Source organism: Antechinus flavipes, chromosome 1 (assembly GCF_016432865.1).
Source record: "Antechinus flavipes isolate AdamAnt ecotype Samford, QLD, Australia chromosome 1, AdamAnt_v2, whole genome shotgun sequence".
Taxonomy (NCBI): Eukaryota; Metazoa; Chordata; class Mammalia; order Dasyuromorphia; family Dasyuridae; genus Antechinus; species Antechinus flavipes.
This window is the reverse complement of record NC_067398.1, coordinates 62,445,337-62,469,253: the sequence shown is the minus strand read 5'-3', so window position 1 is coordinate 62,469,253 and position 23,917 is coordinate 62,445,337. Positions and strand designations below refer to the sequence as shown.

Sequence of the window (23,917 nt, the reverse complement as noted above, 5' to 3'; positions counted from 1 at the left end):
CTTCATACCAAGTCTGAGCTAAATATCTCCAGTTCCCTGATGTGATTTCAAATCTCATCACTGTTGTGACCATCTTCCTCCAGACATATTCAGCTTGTCGCTGTCCTTCTTGAAATGTCAGTTAACAGAATGCAGCATCCATCTTCCAGATAGAGAATGACCAGGATAGAGGACACCAGGACTATTTCCAAGAGCAGTAACTAGTGTGGGCTATCAGGGCTCTGTTCCCAGTGTACAAAGGAGTTTAATAACTAATTAGAAAAAGTAATTATAGTAGGAAATTCTAGGGGCTCTTCCCTCCATCTTTGCCCATGACTCATTCCAGATGAGTCTATCTCCAGTCCCCATTTTTCTCCGCCATCCTTCCCAAAAGTAGCCTTATAGTATTATAAAACTTTACCTGTGTTGATTGTCTTGGATTCTCTGGCTCTGTTGTTGCTTTGGGTGATTTGGATAATATACTCCTTTCATGATCATAGTGAATCGTTTTTGCTTTTAGTTCATACTTTTGGTCTATTTTGAGTTTATAGCCAACTAACTACTCTTAGGCTAATCTTTCCCATTATGGATTTATGCGTTTTTATTTCTAAGTTACAGAATGTATTTGCCCCTGTCAGATTTCAATTTGTTAATTTTGATCCATCATTTCATTTATTAACTCTTTCTGACTTTGTCAGTAATTATGTCACATATGTGGGGCAGTATTTATTCTTGAAATTTGTAATAATGTTTATAGAACCAGACTTAGACTCCTATAATCCAATATACTAGCTATCCCATACATTGTTGGCTACAAGTTGAATAATGTGTCATAATATGATCATGAGTTCAAAGTTAGAAAGACATCAGTGATCCGTTAGTCCAATATATGCTTGAAAAAAATGATTCTTGATACAAAGTCTAGGCTTTGCTTGTTGATCTTTTAAGAAGAAATATAGAATCTTTTCAAGACAATTTATTTGAACTGTGGTTACTACTAATTATGAGTTTTTCCTGACATAAAACCTTGATCTATCCCTTCGTAACTTTGTACCAGTTTGGTTCCTTTTGGGGAAAAACAGAACATATGTTTTCTTCCATGTGACATTGTTCAGATACTTGACTCTCATGTTCCTCTGGGTTTTCTCTTCTCTAGGCTAAACATCCCAGTTCCTTTAATCAATATTCATGATATAAACTAAATCATTTTTCTATCCTCTGAATGTACTCCAGCTTCTTGTCCTTCATAAGATGTGGCACCTAGGTCTTAATGCAATAGTTTAGATGTCATTTGACCAGAACAGAACACAGTTGGATTGATTACCTCCTTATTCCTGGATAGTTTCATTCCTGATTCATGGAAACTGTTTAGTGTTTAAATGGAGAGGCCAAGTACAACCATTTGATATTTGACTAAAGATCTTCCTTTAGAGTCACACATTAACACAGAGCTACAAGTTACATATATTTTGATGTGATCATTCAGCTACAAATATAACCCACTTTATCATTATTTTCTTCTTCCTGTTTAAAACAGATATCTTGGTTGGAATCATGATTTATTTTATCTGTATATTTCCTCTACTCTCATACTCTTGTTGAGGTGGGATGGGCTTGGTCAGAAAGACATGAATTTGAAAAGACCTTTTTTCCTATGAACCAGTGCTGGCTTCTAGTGATCATCATTTTCTCTTCTAAGTTCTCATTCATTCTCTCTCTCTCTCTAAACATGCTTTTTAAGAGCCCTTTTTGTTAGCATTTCTTCACAAATCTAAGTCTATTTTTAGTAATAATGATTTCTTTAGGTCTTCTCCCTTGGATTTTTCACCAAGATAATATAGATATTTTGTTAGAATTTTTAGTATTTGTTAGAATTTTTTGATAATCTCCCATTCTCTTTGAGCCATCACCTCTTTTAAATTCTCTGTCATGGAGTCTCTTTTTCCTAAAATTTCCTGAATTTCCTAAAATTTGGCTGTGTTTCTGAATATGCATCATTTTGTCTTTTGAGAGTTGAAACTCTCATTAAGACAAATAAAAGTTTTATCAGATACTCTACTTGCATCAAGACATGATTTTTCGCAGACATCTAGATGGTTAACCACCCCTTATTTGTATTACTATTTATTACCAATTCTATATCAATTCTAGAAAAGCATCCTCTATATCTCTATGGCATCAGGTCATATGTAATATGCTCCCACAATTATGTCTTTTCTCTCTCTCTCTACTTTTATCCTTAAGCAAATACTCCTTATCTCTTATCTTAGAAATCTGGATATCCAAACACATACGTGTATCTACCTATCCTTATATTTTATCTCTTTGTGATCTATAGTCCTAATTCTTATTTTCTATTTTTAAGATCAATTGAATACTAGTTATCTATGGAAAACCAAAAAAGAAGTTGAGGAAGCAGGGGAGAATTCAAATGGTCATGAAGAAAGTATTTCTTGCCAGTGCTTCTTTAAATGATAAAGGAAAGAGGTAACTTAGGGCTTAGAAGGAAATATTTTAACTCCTTTATTTTGTAGAAGAGCAAACTGAAGTCCAAAGGTGAAGTCTCTCTTTTTTTTTAAGATGAAACAGAACCTGTATTTAAACTCACATCCTATTTACTATTTTTTCTTCCCAATATGCCACATTATCTCCTATTTGATATCCATACTGGGCACATTGGTAACAGACCATTAATAATATTTGATTAATCAAATACCTGACTTGGGGAAAATCTTATCCTCTTGTCACATTTATGTTCATGGTTTCACTTCTAGAAGAAATACTGACCAAGGCATGATTTCTAACTTGGAATTTAAATAGATGTCCCATTAATTTAATATTTTTAAATATTATTTTCAAGAAGTAACCTTATTTGAGTGAAACTTTGTTTGCTTTAAATATATTTTTAATCACAAAAAAATCTCCATTGATTTTTTTTTCATTTTTATGGATAATTTATTTTTGTTACTGCCAAATTATCTGCATAGAGAACTAAGCCTTTCTACTCTCTACTAATTGGTTGATGATTGCTATGGTGATCACCTCATCTTTTAGGATGAAAACTTTTCTTTTAATCCTTTTATATTCTAAGCCCATAAAAAGATTTCTAGTGAACTCTTCAGCCTCCTTAGTAGAGAGAGGAAGCATTTAGAGTTATTTAACAGCATTGGTTTTTAGCAGTAGTATTCGTGTACATTGAAAACATATACCTTGGAACACAGCATTGTTTTGGGTTTCATGAGGATTTCTGAAATCAAGATGTTGACAGTATGACTAGATCAGACAGTAGTTGTAAGATTACATGTAAGTTCAAAAGAATAGTCACAGAGATTTAGGGTAGCAATTCTGTTAGCTAGATAGAAGTGAAAATTCTGAGAATCAGAAATATTATTTCCAAGAGAGAAGTGTGAAGGAGGATTAGACAAGGATAGATTCTTGGAGAATGCCTGTGCTTGGGAGGCTAATGCTAGAAGAGTAACCAAAAAGAGACTAGAATTGTGACCCAAGAAAAGAGAATCAGAAGGAGCAGGTGATAGTATACAAAGATTAAAATGAATGATAAACAAGGTCATTGAATTTTTGGTCAAGAGATCATTCAGAACCTTGGAGAAAAGAATTTCAGCAGACTAGTAGATTTGAAACCAGAGTATTAAGGGGGAGATAGATTGAGAGTGAGTGGGATAGGAAATGGAGATGTATATATTATGTATTCACTAGAAATTCTTGGCAATGGAAGGTAGGAAACTGTCCATTTTGGAGGTGTGTGTGTGTGTGTGTGTGTGTGTGTAGAAAGATCTGCTTAGGAGGCTTTTGCAATAATAATCTAGGTCAGTGGTAATAAGTACCTTTGCAAGGGTAATAAATATACTGTATCATCTCTCTGTTTCCAATTAAATTCACTTTCTTTATTGTCCTGAATATGTAGATTGATTTTTAAGAATTTTTTTTTTCAACAGTGAATTATAGTCTAATTCTTTATTGAGGAACTATGAATTCAGAAGAGGTCAACAGTATGAGCACATGGTGACCCAAATAAATGTTTTGTTCTTTCACTTTCTCTTATATTAAAAGATCAAGACTGCATAAGTGTTATTGTCTTCATCTTAAAATAAGATATTAATATTTTAATCTATGCCTAGGGAAACCTTTGGCCTTCCAAGATAAATATAGCTTCTGGACTAAGAGGAAAATCTCATTTATGGCTTTATAGAAAGCCCTTTGCACTTATCAGGGTGAAGTTCTACAGGTCACCAAAAATAGTTAAATATATAGATAAAATATTTTATCTTAAGTAATGAAAAGCTGCCAAAGAACAAAGGCCTATCTCTTATCTATTGGATTGTCTATATACTTGACTTCATGGTTTGAGCTAAGTCAGAGAGTTCAGAAGTTAGTTCAAAATTGGGAATTGTAAAATCTCTACTATGATTTTTACATTAAAAATCCTTGAGACCCATGTCTTGCCTGAAAACAACTTCTTTTATTAAAGATTACCTTGAAGATGTTGTATTTACTCTATAAGATTATAAGTACTTTGAGATTAGAAGTTGTACCATATTCATTTTTCCCCTTAAAAGCTGCTTTGCATATGGTAGGCACTCATTATGGTTGAATTTTTCTCTTGGTAGTATTTCTATCCTCTTAGGTTTAAAACTTCAGTCCATCTTAACTCTTATCTTTATTCTTCTTCCTTTTTCTTTTTCTTTTCTATCTCTCCATACCTAATTAGTGTTTAGATCCTCTTGTGATTACCTTGGAAACCTCTTTTGCATTTTATTTTCATTCACTCGGTCTACCGGACTATGATGTAACAAATAGATTTCTAAATAGATTTCTTTGCCGATCTTCTCTCCCTCTATATAGCTGTCTAAGTAACTGTGTAGAATAAAGAATGCTAAATACTTGAGTTCATATTCTAGCTCTTATATTTACTACTGCTGTAACCTTAGCAATCCAATTAGCTTCTCTTGATCTCAGTTCCCTCAACTAAAAATGTTAGATGAAATCATCTTGTTGAGTGTTTCCTTCGATTTCTGAATCTATAATCCTGCCTTCTATACCTGTTACACTGTTGCTCAAAACTTAGTGTCTCCCAAGCTCTTTAAGTAAGACTTATCACAGCCTGTCTCCAGCCCACCTTTCAGGCTTATGTTACTCTCTTTCTTACATTCAAAGCTCCATGGAAACTGTACTCCTTTCTGCTCCCCAGATATTGATATCTTTCTTGTCTCTGACTATCCTTATCTTCTTATAGGGTTTAGGGTAGCTTAGCTTAGGTGCTCTCTGTTTTGGGTAGTCATTTCTGATCCTCTTTCTTTTCTTAAATAATCATAGAACACTTTGTATATTTTCTTTAGCTTGATTTCACCTTGTTATAGATTATACTTATGGAATTGATATTCTTCTCTTCCTACCTTCCCCAAGCCAAATTGTTTGACAACAATGCTATTTCACTTTTACCCATGTATTATTTGTGCCTGACACTGTGCCCTGAAAACGCTAGGCATTAATAAATGTTCTGTGTGATGATCAACTATGATGGACGTGGCTCTTCTCAATTGTGTGGTGATTCAAGGCAATAGATTTAGGATGGAAAATGCCATCCACATCCAGAGAGACAATTATGGAGACTGAATGTGGATTGAACCATAGTATTTTCACCTTTTTGTTTTTTCTTTCTAGTTGTTTTTTCACTTTTGGATTTAATTTTTTTTGCACAGCATGACAAATGTGGAAATGTGTGTAAAAGAATTGCACATATTTAATCAGTATCAGATTGCTTGCTGTCTTTAAGAGGGAGGAGGGAAATAAGGGAGGAAGAAAAACACAGTTTTACAAAAATGAATGTTGAATCTTTACATATATTTGGAAAAAAGAAAAAAATGTTCTGTTGAATTGAAATCATTTTCTGTGGGCCACAGTAGTGGAAGATCCAACCATACTTTGATAAAATAGTAATATGTCCAAAAAACGTTTAAGAGAATTCTGTTTAATTCACAATTCACAATTGTGATGAATAGTGCTAAGAATTTATCTTTGAATGTATGCAAAAGTTATATGACACTGATTGCTGAATAAGACCTTAATAATAATAAGTTATAGCCACATGTGGTAGATAACAAAATTATTTTTAAACACTTTGCAAATATGTAGTACATATCATAGGAGTTTGATCCTTTGAATTTTGTTATTCATGATCATTTTTACCTCTAGTTTGAGTGTGTTGAATAAAACTGCTCTCTAACATTCTTTCTGTGTTTCTCTCTAGGGAATATTTTTGAGGATCATTGTAGGTATAGTAGTTGTAGTATAAGGCGCGATATCCTTGGTATCCGCTAGTGGCAGTGGACTTGGTAATGGATTATCTAAGGAGATTAGTAGAAATTTCTAAAAGATTTGTATAGAAAATGGGAGCAATGGCAGGTACCAGAAGACAAATGAAAAAGTACGGTCTGATTTTGTAGGATAGTGTTGAGAGTGCTAAAGCTTAAGATGAGTTGAGGCTGGCCAGTAAATCAAAGTAACAAATAGGTTTTTGGTGTCCCATATTACTATATAGTTCCAGACTTTTGATTTTTTTTACAGGCTTGTCCTATCTTATGTGCACATAATTGTTTGTATGTTTTCTCCTCTTTTAAATTGTGAGCTCCTTGAAAGCATGGGCCTACTTTTTAACTTTTTAAATTTTTTGGCCGTTATTTGTATTTCCTGCACTTAGCAGTGCCTGGCACACAGTAGGTGCTTAATGTCTATTTGATTATCTGTCTATTTGATTAGAATGTACACTACTGTTGTTTCAGTCCTGAGTTTTGCACAGGTCAAATTCTATTTGATTAGCAACATGTGTACTCCTGTCTTTTCAGTCCTGAGTTTTACACAGGTCAAATTATTAATCCAGTTATTTATTACTTCTGGGTACCTAATGTGAGGATTTATTTGAAATACAGTTTCTTTAATTATGGTTTAGGGGGGAAAGAATATTAGAATCATGAGACTGTGTTGTACCTACATTATTCGGTACTTGACACCCAACTGTATCAGAAAGGGTTTAAAAATGATTTAATAATAATAATTTACTTTTTTATCTTGGCTTTGGAATTGTTAGGGATAAACTTGATTTTATTTGGCAAGTGTCAATTCTCTCCTTCTTCGCTTTGCCCTAACCATTCCATCCTATTTTATTTGTAATTGGAAAGAATCAAGAAAAATGATATTTGGGAATATCATATTTTTCAATGGGAAGGATGTAACAAAGAAAGATGGATACATTCAAGTCTACTTTCTAATTTCTTTGGTGAGAGACACTTGTGGAGTGTGAATTATGTGCATTGCGGGTTTGGGGTATCGTAGGATAGATAGTCTTATAGAAAGAAACCTATTTGGAGAGATGCATAGGTAGGGTAGGACAGTATAAAAGCTGGCTCTGCTTTGAGAAAACCTATTTAAAGTACATTTCTTTTATTGAAGTGATAAATTCAGGGCAACAGGAGAAAGTGCATAATTAGAAGCCAGCAGCTACTATTTTTAAACTCTAAGATCAACAGAACAGCTGATTCCAGAGGCATGATGGATATTGGATTATCATATGCCAGTTGTGAGAACTGTTGCAAATGCTGTGTATTGAGCTTATACAAGAAGTCCAGAAAAGGGCAATGTTGTTTGATGTAATAGGGTTAGTATTTCAATAAGCTTTAACTCCTTAACACCTCATATTTCCTGATAGTATTTTTAAAAATAAAAATATTGCTATTCTAGAGCCCTAAATCACATTTTCCACTTTTTCCTCTTTTCATTTTCCTGGGGCCTTAGGGACCATCACAGGATTTATACCTTGAACTAGTAACATATTAGATGAGAGACCAGCACTAAAATAGGCCAACTTCTGTTCTATATCTGGCAAAAATGCTGCCATTTTTGGACTTAAATCGGTTTCACAGAATTTTACTTTTAGGATGTTAGTGAAAAGGGCTTTTATAGGTCCATTTCAATCCTCCTCATTTTTTTTTTTTGTTTTATCTATTATCTATCCCTTTATCTACCAAGTTAACAATAATAATAGCTAGCTTTTATGTAATACCTTTTGTGCATCAGGCATTATATTAAACACCTTACAAATATTATCTCATTTAATCCTCCTACAACCCTAGAAATGTGTTTTTATTATCTCCATTTTACAGTTGGCAGAACTGAAGCAAACAGGTTAAATGGCTTACCTACAGTTCCACAGCTAGAAATGTCTGACGGTATATTTGAACTTGAGAATTCCTACTCCAGGTCCAGTGATCCAGTCACCTAGCTGCCTCTATTCATGTAGCCATGTATATACTTCATATGTATGTATGAACTGATGGATGACTAGTAGGTCCTCCTCTCTCTCCGAGGATGAAAGTACATAGGCTAAATTTCCACTACTTAGTCACAGGGGAGATCTGACTTCATTTTTTTTTTCTGACCTCGACCAACTCAACCCTCCTAAGGCCCCCTTAGGCTTTGGGATCTTATCACCACTTATCAGAGTTTACAATTCAAAACCTCCAAGCACAGAAGATCCACCAGCTTCAAATTCTCCAGGGGCTGGGATTACATATATATATGTCACCAACCTTCTCATTTTACAAAGGCAAAAACAGAGGCTCAAAAAGTGGGAGTGCTAAATTAGTTGGAGTATTGTAGTATTTATTTGCTTGACTCTTCTTCTCCTCCACTCCCCAAGCTAAGAGAGTTGGGAATTTTAGAGTTCTCTGATACTTATTTTCTTTGGGTTATTCCACTAAATCGCTGTTTCTTTTTTGTGCTATTTCTTTTTTTTTTAACCTGTTACAGTTTTAGAAGAACAAAAAAGGATTTGCAAAACTATATTTCTTCTTTATTAATCATTATGATGAGGGAGAACTACTGTCTGCCCTCTTTATCCCTTTTACCCCTGAAAGATTCTGGGACTTGTTTGTATTGTAAGATATCTGTCCTTAGTGTTGACACTAGATGAAGTCATCATGGTTAAATATCCTCTGGAGTTTGCTTTCTGTGAGATTCCTTCCTAGAAATTCCCTCTAGGAAGAGTACTTTCCATTCCCCTCTAAAGGACACTATGTTACATTGATGCTCTGACTTACGGAAGAAAAGCAGTGATGTAGAAATGTCCCTGAAAAGTGTTTTTGACTTTGGGGTGAAAATGTTTTCCTCTTTTCATAAAGGCTAGTAGCTAAATTTTTCATTTTTTAGGAATTAGTAGACAAGATGTTTCATTGTTCCCATAAAGTTATCATTTAATACTGTTCAAAGATGACAGGGATAAGAAAGAACATCTATTTATAGAGCAGTTTTACCTATAAGCCAGCTGGTCACTTCTCACCATATCATGAATCAATTCTGGTTTTAGCTTTTTCATGTTTAAGATGAAAAGGTTGGATTCAGTTACCTCTGAAATCTCTTCCAGCTGTGTCTGTATCTGAAAAGATGGGCAGTTTTGTGAAAAAACCTTTAAAAGCTTTTTAGAATATTTCTATCCTTTAGAAATAAATTCTTATCCAACTTTTTCCTTTTACACTCTTCCTCCAGAGCACAGAAAAACAAATTTTCATCAAAACAAAGATTTTTAAATAGCAAGAGCTAATTTTCTATAAGGCAAAAAGATTTGAGACATTTTGACTCAGAGAAGAGAAAATATATTCTTCTCACATGGTGTTATATGTTATGTGAGAAGATAATATTTCTGTTTTCTTATTCCTGTCCTCATCTTACTTGATTTTTCTTTCTCATTTTATATGTTTCATCACCCACCTTCCTGGATATGTCTTCTGGGACACTGCTCCCTTCGTAGGAGGGATTATGATTAAGAAACTTCCTTTCTACTTCTCTCACCATTTGTTTTCAGTATTATTTTCTGGTTCATCAGCCATCATCCTTAGCTTAGGAATTCTCTATAGATCTGTTCAGAACTCTCTGTTTAATCACTTTTCTCTTCCTTTTTGATGATCTATTCAGTTCAGAAAAGTTTATCATCTCTATGCAGATGACTCCTAGATTTGCTTAAACAACTCCAATTCTTTCTCCCAAATTCTAATCCCACACTATTTATTTCTGAGATTTTTATCTGTAACATGAGTGAAATTGGCTAGATGACCTTTAAATTTCTTTCAAACTAAGTTTATGATTATTTGCTTGGTCAATATTATCCCAATGAATGAATGCAACACATTAAACAACAAACATCTTTTCTTCTACATCTACTTTTTCCCCCTTTCTATTGAGAGTATTTTTCTTCTTTCTGTTAGGTCTCAAAATCTCAGTATAATTTTTTATCATTCCATTTTCTTTTCATTTACCTTTTCATATTTTCATTTCAGAAATAGAGAAGGAATGGATGAAAATATAGTCAAGTTTAGTGATCCACAATCAACAGCTGATAAACTGAGGACTCAGTTTCCTCATTTGTAAAATGAGTGAGGCTGGGCTGGGGATAGCTGATTTTAGATATTTACTAAGATTCCCCCTCTAACTCTAATAATTTATGTTTCTTTCAGTTTGAGCAGAGCAATGATGAAGATGACCTCTTATCTCCACACACATACACACAAAAGTAGTGTTGCCAAAAGAAAGGAAGGAAATAAGCCACTATAAAACACCGCCCCCCCATCCAGTCTGTTGCCAAATCTTATTGATTTTATCTCCATAGACAGCATCTTTTACTTCTGTTTCCTTTTTCTACCCACCTGGCTATCATACTAAGTTTTCATTACCTCTTGCCTAGTTGTTCTTAACTTATAATCTGCCCCTTACAGATATTAATTAATTTTCCTAAGGAACAAGTTTGAACAATTTACTCCCTTGCTTAAAACTATCCCTTTGCCTCCAAGATAAAATGCAAATTCCTTAGCTTGGTATATAAAGCCCTTCCATCTCTCCAATCTACCTTTCTTATTACTATTCTTCATATACTTTCAGATTGCTCAAATTGGACTACTAAATTTTTTCAAACTGGACACTCCTTTGCCTACTTCCAAGCAGTATTGTAGGTTTTCCATGCATTTAGTGCATTTATCTCCAACAATCAATATTTTTCTTACTTCATGACTCAGTTCTTATCCTACCTTCTCGCCAAGGCTTTCCCCAGTCATCCCATTTTTAGAATTTGCTTCCTCCTGTAGTTATTGTATATTTACTTCACTATGCCTGTGTTATGTTCTGCCATTCCTAGAAGGTTCCTGGAGTAATGATGCTGTGGGTTTTTTTTTTTTTTTTTTTGGTATCCTTAGTACCTTCCATATGGTAGGTGGTTCATCAGTATTGAATAGAATTGGATTGTTAGAAAAATGGCAGCTTTGCAATGGAGCAATAAGCACAAAGGCCTTTCAAGCCAGAAATAGAGAAGGAATGGATGAAAATATAGTCAAGTTTAGTGATCCACAATCAACAGTTGATAAACTTCATTTTGAGATACCAGAGAATACAGTAGAAATGCATAAAATAAGATGCATTTCCAAGGTTGTTGATGGATGTTCCAATATCATAGGATCACAGATTCAGATGCTTGAAGGGCAAGAATGATGTTTTTGCTTTTCCTTGTATTGGCAGTATTTAGAACAATATTTTGCACATAGTAAAAGTTTGACCAATTGGAGCTGAAGATAGGACATCTAACCCCCTCATTTCACTAATAAGGAAAACTTAGGTGAAGGGATAAGTGACTTGCCTGAGATCACTCATCAAAATGATGAGCAACAAAAATGGTTTTTTATTCATATCCCCTTACTCTTGAGTTAATGTACTGCATCTGTTCCCAAAAAATTTCAGTATATCCCAGTAAGTTAATAAACAGTATAAGTTTTGCTGTCTCTAAGTACCAGATTGCACAGGTGAGTTTGGTTTCACCTTATTATGTATACAAATAGTTTCTAGAGAACTATCAGAAATAGTTATACCTGGCAAATGTGTGTCATTAAATCCACCTAGCATAGAGAAACATTTATAGAATTCTTTTTTTAAGCTAGATTTGCTTTTAAAGATTGACTTCATTCATTGAAAAGATTTCAGAGTCTCTTATGTATCCTTTCTATGAATTCTTTAGTAATGATGGCAGGAAAAGGAGTAGATAAGGTTAAAAAAAATTTTTTTTAATGGTTTCTTAAAGTGTGCAATTTTAAAAACAAACCTGGTCACCAGGTGACAAACCCAGAAACCCAAGTTATTTTAGTGATTATACTCTGTTTTATATAAACAAACTTTATTTGGCCATAAGAATTAACTAAGTTTTTGTGAACTCCAATCCAAACATTAAATCCTACATTTAAGGAATAATATGGTTTCAAATTTAAAAGAGTAAACTATGACATTGTTGCTTCTTCTTGCAATGATGACAAAACATGTGAAAGCCGTTAACTTGCAGCTGTCATGATAGATATATATCAGATTGAATTAGCTCTCATTTCAGAGCATAAAAATTATCATAGAACGTCTTTCAAAAATGGATCTTGTCAAATTTTGGCTCACACTCCATAAACACAATGCAAGTAAAACTCCCATGTGATAGACATAAAAGGGAAGATTTACAAATTTAATTGTTGTGACTCCCACAAATTTATTTTAAAGTATCACTAACAAGAATGACTTGCATCATATTTAAAAAATAACCAACCACAGGTGTCCATTAATTGTTTACTCTTACTGGCACTATGCCAATTAGTGGGGGACCGTACAAAGAAATGCAAAATTAGGATCACTTTCCTCCAGGAACTCAAATTTTAATATTATTTTATTTTTCCAAAATCATTTTGTCTAACATTCACTTTTATAAAACCTTGTATTCCAAACTTTTCTCTCCCTCCCTTTCCTTACCCCAGGACAGTAAGCAATCTGATATAGGTTAAATATGTGCAATTTTTAAAAACATAATTCCATATTTGTCATGCTATGCAAGAAAAATCAGACTAAAAGGGGAAAAACCAAGAGGAAAAAAAAAATAAAAAGATGAAATTACTATGCTTCAATCCACATTCAATCTCCATATTTCTTTCTCTGCATATGGATTGGGATAGAAATTAGGTTTAGACCATCATTATGCCATATATCACAAAATGAGCACCAAATAGTTAACATAACTGAAACATATATATTATATATTTATATATATCTGAAAATTAGTCAAAACATACAAAGAGATTGCCAGGAAAAAAAAAAGTGTTTTCCATTCCGAATCTATTGGAATTACCTTGAATCACTGCATTGTTGAAAAGAGCCAAGTCTATCACAGTTGATCATCACAATAATTTTGTCACATGTACAATGTTCCTTTGGTTCTGTTCACTTCAGTCAACATCACTTCATGGAAGTCTTACCAGACTTTTCTGAAATCATGCTCATCTTTTCTTATATAACAATAACAATCCATTACCTATTATTCAGCCATTCTCCAGATGATGTTCATCCACTCAATTTCTAGTTCCTTGCCATCACAAAAAAGGCTGCTACAAACATTTTTGTACATGTGGATTCCTTTCCTTCCCTTATGATCTCTTTGGAATACAGTAGAGACACTGCTGGATTAAAAAGTATGCACAATTTTTAGCCTGTTGGCATAGAAAAACTCAAATTTTAAGTAAGTTTTTTTTTTATGTTGGAAAAATGAGATGTGAATGGATTAGAAGTGATAACTTCATCCTTAAATTGAATTTCCTTTGAAGTTGAATTGATGTCATCTACTTTTTATACTCCAATCATTTTCTAGTATACCTTATCCTCTACTTTAAACTCTCGTTACAAAGAAATACAGCTAAGTAAAACCAGTTAATATAGTGCCTGATGATGCAATACAACATTGCACATTCATAGTCCTCATCCCATTGGCAAAAGGGAAGTATGTCTGCATTTTCATTTGTTCTGGTCCAAGGTTGGTCACAGCAGGGAACAAATTGAGTTTATTTTAATTTGCATTATTTTAATTATTAAGTATATTCTTCATTTGGTTCTGTTTACTATTATATGAATCAATTAATAAAGATTTTCCCAAGAGTTTTTGAATTGTTTATATTTATTATTTCTAGTGGTAGAATAATATTATGTTATATTCAACATACATGTTGTTCAGGAATTTGCCAGTTAATGGGCAATGACTTTTCCCTGACTCTTTGCTACCAGAAAAAGGGTTATTATAAATATTTTAGCATATATGAAGCTCTTTGACCACTTTGATTTCTGTGCCCTATGATGAAATCATTAACAATTTAATAATTTTTCTCATGTAATTCCAAATTGTTTTTCAGGGTATTTAGATTAATTTTACAGCTTTACCAAAAAAGTATATTTTTGTGCTTATGTTCCACAACCTCTTCCTAATTATGAATAATCTATTAACTCTTTCTTTTCTTTTGTCATCTTCACTTATTTGCTGTATGCTTGAGTTATTTAAATGTACATTTATTGGTGATTTGAATAATTTTTCCCGTATGGTGATTAATAGCAATACTTTGTTTTGTCTGGCAATCTTTTTTTTTTTGGCTAATTTTTCATATATATATATACACATACACATTTCAGTTATGTATGTTCAGTTGTGTATTTTGTGATGTGACATAATACGATGGTGTAAACTTTGTTTTTTTTTTTTTCAATAATTTATGCTGAATAATGTTTACTGAACTGTTGTGTTCACTTGCTTCTGGATCTTACTTAGGTAGTATTCGGTGGTAGTTTTTCTATTTCTAAACAAGTAAAAAATAAACTATTTTCATATAGCAGGAATAAGCAAAATTAAGAGCTAATGATGTTCTGCCCTCTCATTTTTTTCCCTTAAGCTTCTCATCAAATTTTTTTTATTATTTTATCCATTCCTGCAATATAACTCATTGATAGATTTATTGTCACAGCACTACATCTAGAAATTAATGTTTTCTCAGTTTTAAAAATGAACTTTGGTGTGTTTTTCCTACCTTTGCAGGGTATCAAACCAGCCAGCTTTGAAAAAGTACATGATCCTGAAATTAAGGAGATTATTGGGGAATGCATCTGCAAAAACAAAGAAGAAAGGTTAGTTTTCAGTGAAACATAATTGAATATTTGCATTATTTTTCAAGTTAAAATGATTGAAATTTGGTTCATTTCCTAAAAGAGAAATAAAGAATTTTGAAAAAAAAAAAAAAAAGGGAATTGGTTAAGACTTAAACAAAGGGAGGGATGTCTTAGATATTTTATGTGTTGGCCAATTTGAAATAACAGAGCTAATAAAATTGTTGTGGGTGAACTTATACCTTTTATTAAAGGTATAAGTAAATCTGGTTTAAGTAGAATATTTACCTAATTTAATAAGGTATAACACATAAGAGATAGAAGTTGTTTATGATACATAGCTAGGTACTCAATGTCAACAAGTATATTCTCCTTTGATGTAGAATGGGGGTGGGGAGGTAGGGCAGAGCATGGGGAGGGAGAAAATTTATAGCAAATATTTATAAGGAAATTGTTAAGGATTAGTTGTTCAGCACTATGGCCAGCTCCAAGACAATTAATTTGAAGAACATATTTCATTGAATTTTATGAAGATCATCAGTTATCTTATATTGTCTATTATTTTGCCACCTAAAGATTTGCTTTTGTCCTTCTCCAGATATGAAATTAAAGATTTATTGGGTCATGCCTTTTTTGCGGAAGACACTGGGGTAAGAGTGGAATTAGCAGAAGAGGACCATGGTAGGAAATCCTCTATTGCCTTAAGGCTCTGGGTTGAAGATCCTAAGAAACTAAAAGGAAAACCCAAAGATAATGGAGCAATTGAGTTTACTTTTGATTTGGAGAAGGAGACTCCTGATGATGTTGCACAAGAAATGGTAAAAATGAACTTTCTTTATCTCCTCCCTTCCCCAATAAATGCATAAGTAGTAACTGTCAAAAAAATAAAAGGACAAAAAAATCTGATCTCATAAATTTTAAAAGCTATAAGCATCTAGAGAACAGAGAGAACATAGTAATTCTATATTTAAAAAATTTGAACCATAGTTCAAAAGATAAATGAATTTAATGAAATAAGCTTATAATTTTAATGGGAAAATTATTGGATAGTTATAACAATGGAAATTAGTACAGTAATAATCATTTTTATGTTGTATGTTTTGAAATATAGTCAGAAATTTTATTAGACGTGATTTATAGAAAAAAAAAAAGCAACTTAATAACAGAATTGGAAAAATGTTGGATAAAGGCCACAAAATGAAACATTAGATCCTCGATGTAATTTAGAAACTGAGAGAAATAAGAGATAATTTTAATATATTCCTTTGGTTAATTCTAGTGGCTTGTGCTTATGGAAGCAAATGCTTAAATTTCTAAGCTTTTTTGCAAGAGTAATCGAACTTTTTAATTTCTGATATCCATGTTTTTTTCCTTCTCCTCCCCTCTCCTTTGCTCTCTTCCTCTCATCTTTTTTCTCCTCTCCTTGTCAGATTGTGGGATATACATACCTTTCTTTCATGCATTTGCCTGATAGATATAGAGCACCAACTATATACTGGAAATCATAGTAATAACTGTGGGAAACAAATATGATTAGAACACAATTCTTGCTCTTTGTCTAGTGGTGGAGATAAGTCATAAAATAACTTAAATCAAGGGAGAATGTGATAAGTGAAGAGGGTTTGTGTTTATTTGAAGTGATGACATAAGCAAAGGCTTAGAGACAAGAACTGTTGTCTATGAGTAGAAGATAGGGAAAGGCACTGTATCTCTGATAGCCTTGATATTGGTACTTCCTAGATGAGGAAAATCCTTCTATCAGTATATGTTGGCACCTTCTCTGCAACTTGGTATCTTAGAGTTTTCTAGAGCAGGAAGCTGTTAAATGATTTGTCCAGAGTCACTTAGCCAGAGTCATGTGGAATATTATGAGTAACTCAGTTTAATCATAGTGCATTGATGTGCATAGAAAAGAGCATTGTAAAAAGATTGGGGAAAATATGTTGAAGTTGGGTAATGAAGCCCTTCAAGTATTGGAGGAAACAGTTTAAATTTTATTTGGAATATAGTACAGAACTATTTAAAATTAGTTTTGTGGCAGTGTTTGTTTTTAGCAAAGGAGTAATATAATCCCAGTGTTTTTATGAGTATCATATTGACATGTCCAATGTGGCCCGTACCAGGAGGGGATTTCACTTGGTGACATAGCCAAGGAAACATAAGATTATAGATTCAAAGCTGAAAATGGTTATTATGCTTAACACTCTCATTTTGCAAATGAAGAATCCAAGGGCCCAAATCCAAGAGTGCCCAAAATCACAAAATTAGTAAATGAAATTTCCATTGTAGTTTAGTGATAGTTGGAGCAATGTGGAGCCTGGATCATTTGGTTGTGGCCTGTTAGCCGGGAATTCTGTGGGCCTTTAACTAGCATCTCTACTTTGGCCCACTTTACTTTCCTGGTGATTTTATTTCATTCTCCTAAATAGGATATAGTAAGCACAAGAGATGCAACATGCATAAAAGTAGTGTCACCCATAATATCCTACATAACTTTAACATGTTATCATGGTAATCAGATGTTTGCTCAGAAGGTTAATATGATGGCAATGTGTAGAATGAACTGGATAGGCAAGAGCCTGGAGAAGAGTAGCCTAATTAGGAGCCTGGAATTAAGAGTACACAATAATGAGAGTCTTTACCAATATATAAGCAATTGACAGAGAAAAGAAGCTAGGATTACAAAACATATCTCAGAGGTCACATCCTCCAAAGAACTGAGAAAATTGTTTGACTTGGAGAATGACACAAACAAAGAAAAGGTGTATTTGAGCTTCAGTTACTAAGAGAATGATGGCAGCACTGGCATAGGCAGGGAATCCAGAAGGAAGAACAATTCTTTTGGGAAGGATGGATGCAGAGAGATTGAACTTTATTTTGTGTGTCCCCAGGATAATATATTTAGAGGTAAAAGAGTCCTTAGAGGCCGGTAAGTCCAATTCTCTCTTTACAGATGGGAACTCCAAGGCTAACTTTAAGTGCTTGAGCCAGTATTTGATTGTAGGCCTCCCAGACTCCATGTCCGGTGCCCTCATTCACTGCAGTATGCTTCCTGGTTGAGTGCCAGATAGGCGTGCAGTTTGAATCTCAAATTAGAACTCTGGGCTTGAGAGAGTGATTTTATAGTGCTGTTCACTGAGGTGCCTTAGGCCTAAGTAAGACCATTATAGGTCCAAGAAGCTTCTTTTCTTATTATTTATCTGCTTTCCATCAACTTTTAATTCAAACAAAGATGTGGTGAATGGAGGAACACCTGACCAAATACCACTTTACAGGTGAAAGTAATACACATCTAGTTAGACCAGTCAACTTGACTTACGCCCAGGGAAACAACCACTTCCTAAGTGGTTGTGTTTGGAAGCCTGCCAAGCAAGAGCTTGCCTACCTAGCTGACAGGTCTCTGTAAAACCCACATCCACCAGGAGCTGTATTCACAAGTTGGAAGAGTTAAGATAAAATTCACAGCCAGCCTAGGCAGTGCCTTGTAACCTCATTTAAAGGACTTCTTCAAAATATTCTTTCTTTCACTGATTACTGAAGTGTATTCTGACAAGCTCTTTATTTTGGACTTGTTCAATCTAATGATTTGGAGCAATAAACCCCTGTTAATTCAGATAACACTAATTTGGGTTTTGATGTATTCCACAAATACATGCTGAACTATTTCAGTTTTTATCTATAGAAATCAGGTTTTTTTTTTTTTTTACACAAGTTAGTACAAGTACTTTGTTTAATAAATGTGTAATTAGTTAATTTTGCTGTTCACCCCGAAGCAACACCTGTTTTCTCCTACATCACTCTTCTGGTTTTGTTTGCCTCAATCCAGGTGTCATCTCAATGAAAACACAGAAAAGTGAAGATTAGGAAATGAACAATGTTGTTTAGATAGATCTGGAATCCGTCATTCAGAGAGAAATTCCTTTTTTGCAGACTAGAAATGTCAGTTTACACTTTACCTTGCTATTTATTTAGACTTTGGAGGATAGGATTATTAGGGTATAATACTTCTTTTATCCTGTGTCCCATTTTCCAAAGAGAAGTATTTCTCAGTTGTACTCTAAAGGAAGGAAGAAAGGAAGGAAGCTGTCCTAGGGGAAAGTTTGACATTTGTCTTTGTAATTTTTTCTCCTCCTTCTCTATGCCCTTCTCTCAGATCTTAGTATTTTTTGTCCCCCACCAGCAACAATTTTTATTAATAAAAAATAAAATTTTTATTTATTAATAATTCTGTTAGAGAATCCATCAGTGCTTATTCTTCTTGGGACTTCTGCTTTAAAATCTCTTCCTACTTCCTAATTTTCTCATGCTCACATTCAATTTCTTTTCATTTCTCAATACTCTTAGCTATAGCCACATGGCAGGAAAGAAAAAATTAATATCGTTATGTTAATTTACAGTAAGATTTACCAAATGGTATATAGCATCTAAATACTTAACATTTTAATAATAACAAGAAGAAACAGACCCTGAAGTTATAAAAATTGTTGATCTCAATGTATTTCTTTCAGACATAGATAGCCAAACAAGCAAAAATGAATCTCCATGAAGCAAATTAAGGTCTTGAATAGAATTATTTGCAAGTTCTTTCTCATGTTTATCTGAAATCTGCTTTTCTGTGGTTTCTAACCCTAACCCTAAACCTTCTCTTTACACTGAAGTGGCATGGGATAATTTATGGGAAAATGATAACCTTTCACATCTTTCATTTCTCCTAAGTCTTCTCTTCATATGAATCACTAATGAGCTATTCCTTGTATAAGAGGGTGTCTACATATTTCCCATCCCTTTTTACTTTATGTTGTCTTTGCATCTCAGCATGTAATATCCAGAATCAAACTTATTGTTTCCAATTGTCTTCTTACTAACATGAATGCTATGGAATGACTAACTTTTGATCTGGACATTTTATTTTAATATTTTAATGAATTCTCTTTAGGCATTACATTTTAATATTTTAATCAATACAGCTTAAAATATTTTGGCTTTTTTTTTTTTTAAATAAGCTGAGTCATACTGTTGGCTCTAATTGAGCTTGTGATTAATTAAAATTTCTAGATCTTTTTTGAGTGAACGGCTGCCAAGACAGATAGATAGATTTAATCTAGTACTTGTGTAGATGGTGTTTGTACTTAAGTGAAGGATTTGGAATTAACAAGGATAAATGTAATATTGTTGTTTGAGGCCTAGCATTCCAACAATTTTGCTTCTGTCTTCTGTTGTAGTTACCTTTCTCTCCCAGTCTTATAAAAACACAGTTCTGAAATTTGCACATGCTATGATTCCAATCAAATCCTCAATGAAAATGCTAAGCAGAGTAGGGCCATGAGCAAAATTCTAAGAGATTTCACTTGGAGAGCCCCTTAAATATAGACATACAACCATTAATTGCTAATCTTATAAACTGTTTTGACTTTTATCTAATCTCTAGCCTGAATTTTACTCTCTTGTAAGGATATTATGAAAGTTATCATGTTTTGCTCACATAGAGAAATACTATTTCTATTATTTGTACTCTATAATACTCTAAAAGAAAGTTAATTTTATGTAACTAATATTTAACAAACTTGAATTAACATATTATAATTTTTGACAATCTTAATTATAAATATAAAAATTTTAAACAAAAATTTGTCTATTTCAACATTCAGCATGAGAAATTTGAATGTGTGTTTTATCACTGTTTAGTCTTCTCCTATCCTGATTTGTACATCACAGTGATTTTTCTGGCTTTTCACTTCTCAAAGAATTTCTCATCTTAGAAGGAATCAATCTATATACCTGCTGAGGGAATGGTTTTACTTCTTCACTTGTCAATAATGAAGCCAGGTAACAGGACAATGTTTAATCTAGAGTCAGAAGATCTGAATTCAGATTTAATTGTGTCTTTTAAGCAGAATGCAAGTGATCTTAGGCAGGCCATTTAATTTCTCTGGTCCTCAGTTTCTGTATCAATAAATTATTGTGTTGAACTATCTGACTTTTAAGGTCCTTTTCATGCTCTGAATCTATCATCTGTTTTTTTAAAAAATAAGTTTATTGATAATTATTTATCTTTACATTGCCTAGTATTCCTTCCCTTTGCTCTTCTCAGAGAATAATCACAGTTTTAAAGATAATAAAAACAGGAAAAAGAGAAAAGAATCCACAAAATTCTTGTGCTCAGCATATTGAAAAAATTTGAAAATATGTGCAGTGTTCCACTCCCTTTTCAGAGATGTACCTTCTACTTTTGCAGTAGAATTGAGGTGTGGTGCTTCCTCATCTCTTCTTTGGAGTCATTAAACCTCTGATCTCCTAAATAGACCTTCTTGAACTGACCTTGTAGAAGTATTGAGAATAATAGTAAGCTAGAGATAGCACAGTGATGACCATGACCTATTTATAAAAGCGGTTTGTGTCAGCAGGTCTATGACATATGTCAGATTGGAAGCCAACAGAATATTATTTAAATATACACATCTACACACACACACACACACACACACACACACACACACACACACACATACCATGTCAATTTAAAATACCAAATAGAAAAGTCTTATGCTTATAAAAGAGAGAAAATTTTGTGATTGTAAAATAGTAAATTGAAAAATGTACAGACAGATTTCATCCATTTCTCTAAGTTTTGATCCTTCTGACTTGTGGAGCAGAAGATACATTTGTATATAAAAAAAAGATAAAGAACCAGGAAGATGCAGCAACCTAATTTCTGTGAGCTCTAAGCAGGCAAATTAATGTCTTGTATCTGATAAATAGAAAGCCCGGAGTTAGGACTTCTCATTCCCAGAGACTGAAGTAGCCTTTTAATTTTAAGCATTTGGGAAGCTGGGTCTCAGTCCAGAGAATGTTGACACCCAAAGCAATGTTAGCAATATTTCTCTTTAAGAATAGAAAAGGGAAAACTAGAATTGGATTACTGAGCAGTTTCAGAGCAGCCAAGGCACAACAAAACATTTTTTGGTTTTTGTATCTTTACACTTTTGGCTCTGAGTGATCGATCATTAGACAAAGCAGAATAGATCTTCCTTGTTACCTTAACTAAAATGGAGGGGAACATTTACTGCAGGGGGAAAAAAAGCATAATAAGACCATGGGATAAAAAAGACTGCTGGATCTAGAGTTTAGGAGGTTTGGCTCGGAATCCCAGCTCTCCTTTCTACCCATGTGACTATGGGCAACTCATCTCTCACACCTTTAGCTTTCTTTATTTATAAACAGAGAGGGTTGGACCAGATTATCCTTAAAGTCACATCCAGCTCTAAGAGCTAAGATACTAAGTAGGAAAGAATGTTCTGTTTCATCCCTCTTGTCCTCACACCTCTGGGAAGCTTCCCTATTAGGACAATACAATAAACCCAACCACGGCTATCCATCTGCTGGCCACTGGTAGCATTACAAGCATATTATGCTATGTTCTACAAGAAATTAGACTCATAAAAAAAGATTAAAATCCTCAATAGTATTCCCAGGGATATAGACATATAAAAAGAGAAGAATTTTTAACACAACTGAATTCCTCATTGATGACACTAAAAGAATTGTGAGTATCAAATTTTAGTTGATATAGAAGAGAGATTCTCAGAGCAAAAATATCTTTTGGTGCCCTACTAGGTATTCAGAGAAATCTGAATCAGATACCTAGATCCTTTCTAGGTCACAATAGAGTAGAAAGAAAATTGAATTTGGAGTGAAATGACCCTTTCTCCAATCCTTCCTCTTCCACATAAAACTTTTATGTGATTTAGGATAAATCACTTAATTTCTCCTGGCTTCAGGTTCATCATCTGTTAAAATAATGGGATTAGATTATATGACCTTTAAAGTAACTTCCAGTTCTACATTTATGATCTTGTGATCTAATATCTTCAAAGCAACTTCCCGTCTTATTCTTTTGTCCCCACCTTGCACTAATTTGGTAGAATAAAATTGTAGGTTTTTTTAAATATACAAATAGAATACTTTATGCATATCAAGTTAAATTTATTATTGTTGAATCCTGCCCACATCATTTCTCTCTCAAGATTTTGAAGGCTTCCAATTATGCTATATGATATTTCAGTTAATTTCAGCTTTATGTCATTCACAATATGGGTAATCATGCTTTCCATGTTTTTATCCAAATCAGTGATTAATGTTTAGAACAGAATAAGACCCAGAATAAGCCTATGAATCTGTATTTTAGGTTGACGTGGTCTAATAAGCAAAACTCTGTATTCACACACATAAGTAAAAGTGCATGCACATGCAGCTAGATAGTACAGTGGATAGATAGTCAGACCTAGAGTTAGGAATACCAAGCTTGCCTCAGACACATAATAGCTGTGTGACGTTGGACAAATCACCTAACCCTGTTTGCCTTAGTTTCCCTGTCTGTAAAATGAGCTGGAGAAGGAAATGTCAAACCACCTCCATATCCTTAGAAAATTCCAAATGGTCTCAAAAAGATTCAGATACAATAAAAAATGGCTGAACAACAGTATGTGTGTACACACACACACATACACACACACACACACACACATTTATAGAAAGAGAGTGAGTTCTAGTTTAAATTAATTTGCTGAGTCATTGGGATATTTTTGTTTTGAGTATCAAATCTTTTACAATTGAACTAAAATCTTTACATTTCAGACAAGAAAACTAGCATTCTCATTTTGTTTTACATTTCAGTTTAAGCCCTCTTTTAATGCTACTACACCTTCTTTTTCTTTTGTAATTTACACATCTTAGATTTCACTAATAGACTAATTTTTGCTCAGATTGCAGAAAATTAAAAAGGTTTGACCCTACCTTTTTTCACTCTGTGTTCCCATTCCTCTCCCTTTCTCATTATTTAATCTTGTCCCTTTCCTATAATAAGAAAATATCTTGGTGTAAATAGTGAAGACAGATTCTCTCTCTCCTCATGTAGCACATGATAGTGTCACCCTTCCCC

General features: G+C 33.5%; 1 protein-coding gene and 1 long non-coding RNA gene across 2 annotated transcripts in view; one reads left to right on the top strand and one right to left on the bottom strand.

The window, feature by feature from the left end:
• WNK2 (WNK lysine deficient protein kinase 2) overlaps nucleotides 1-23,917 on the top strand; it is a 229,901-nt gene that overhangs the window by 117,292 nt on the left and 88,692 nt on the right. Inside the window, 2 exon segments of the mRNA XM_051983917.1 lie at nucleotides 14,912-15,000; nucleotides 15,578-15,797. Of these exon segments, the coding sequence (XP_051839877.1) occupies nucleotides 14,912-15,000; nucleotides 15,578-15,797 (309 nt within the window).
• LOC127553311 (uncharacterized) lies at nucleotides 7,757-23,883 on the bottom strand. The gene is made up of 3 exons (XR_007951721.1): nucleotides 23,773-23,883; nucleotides 14,904-14,979; nucleotides 7,757-9,427 (listed from the first exon to the last, which is right to left on the bottom strand). It is a non-coding gene; the product is annotated as an uncharacterized LOC127553311 (long non-coding RNA).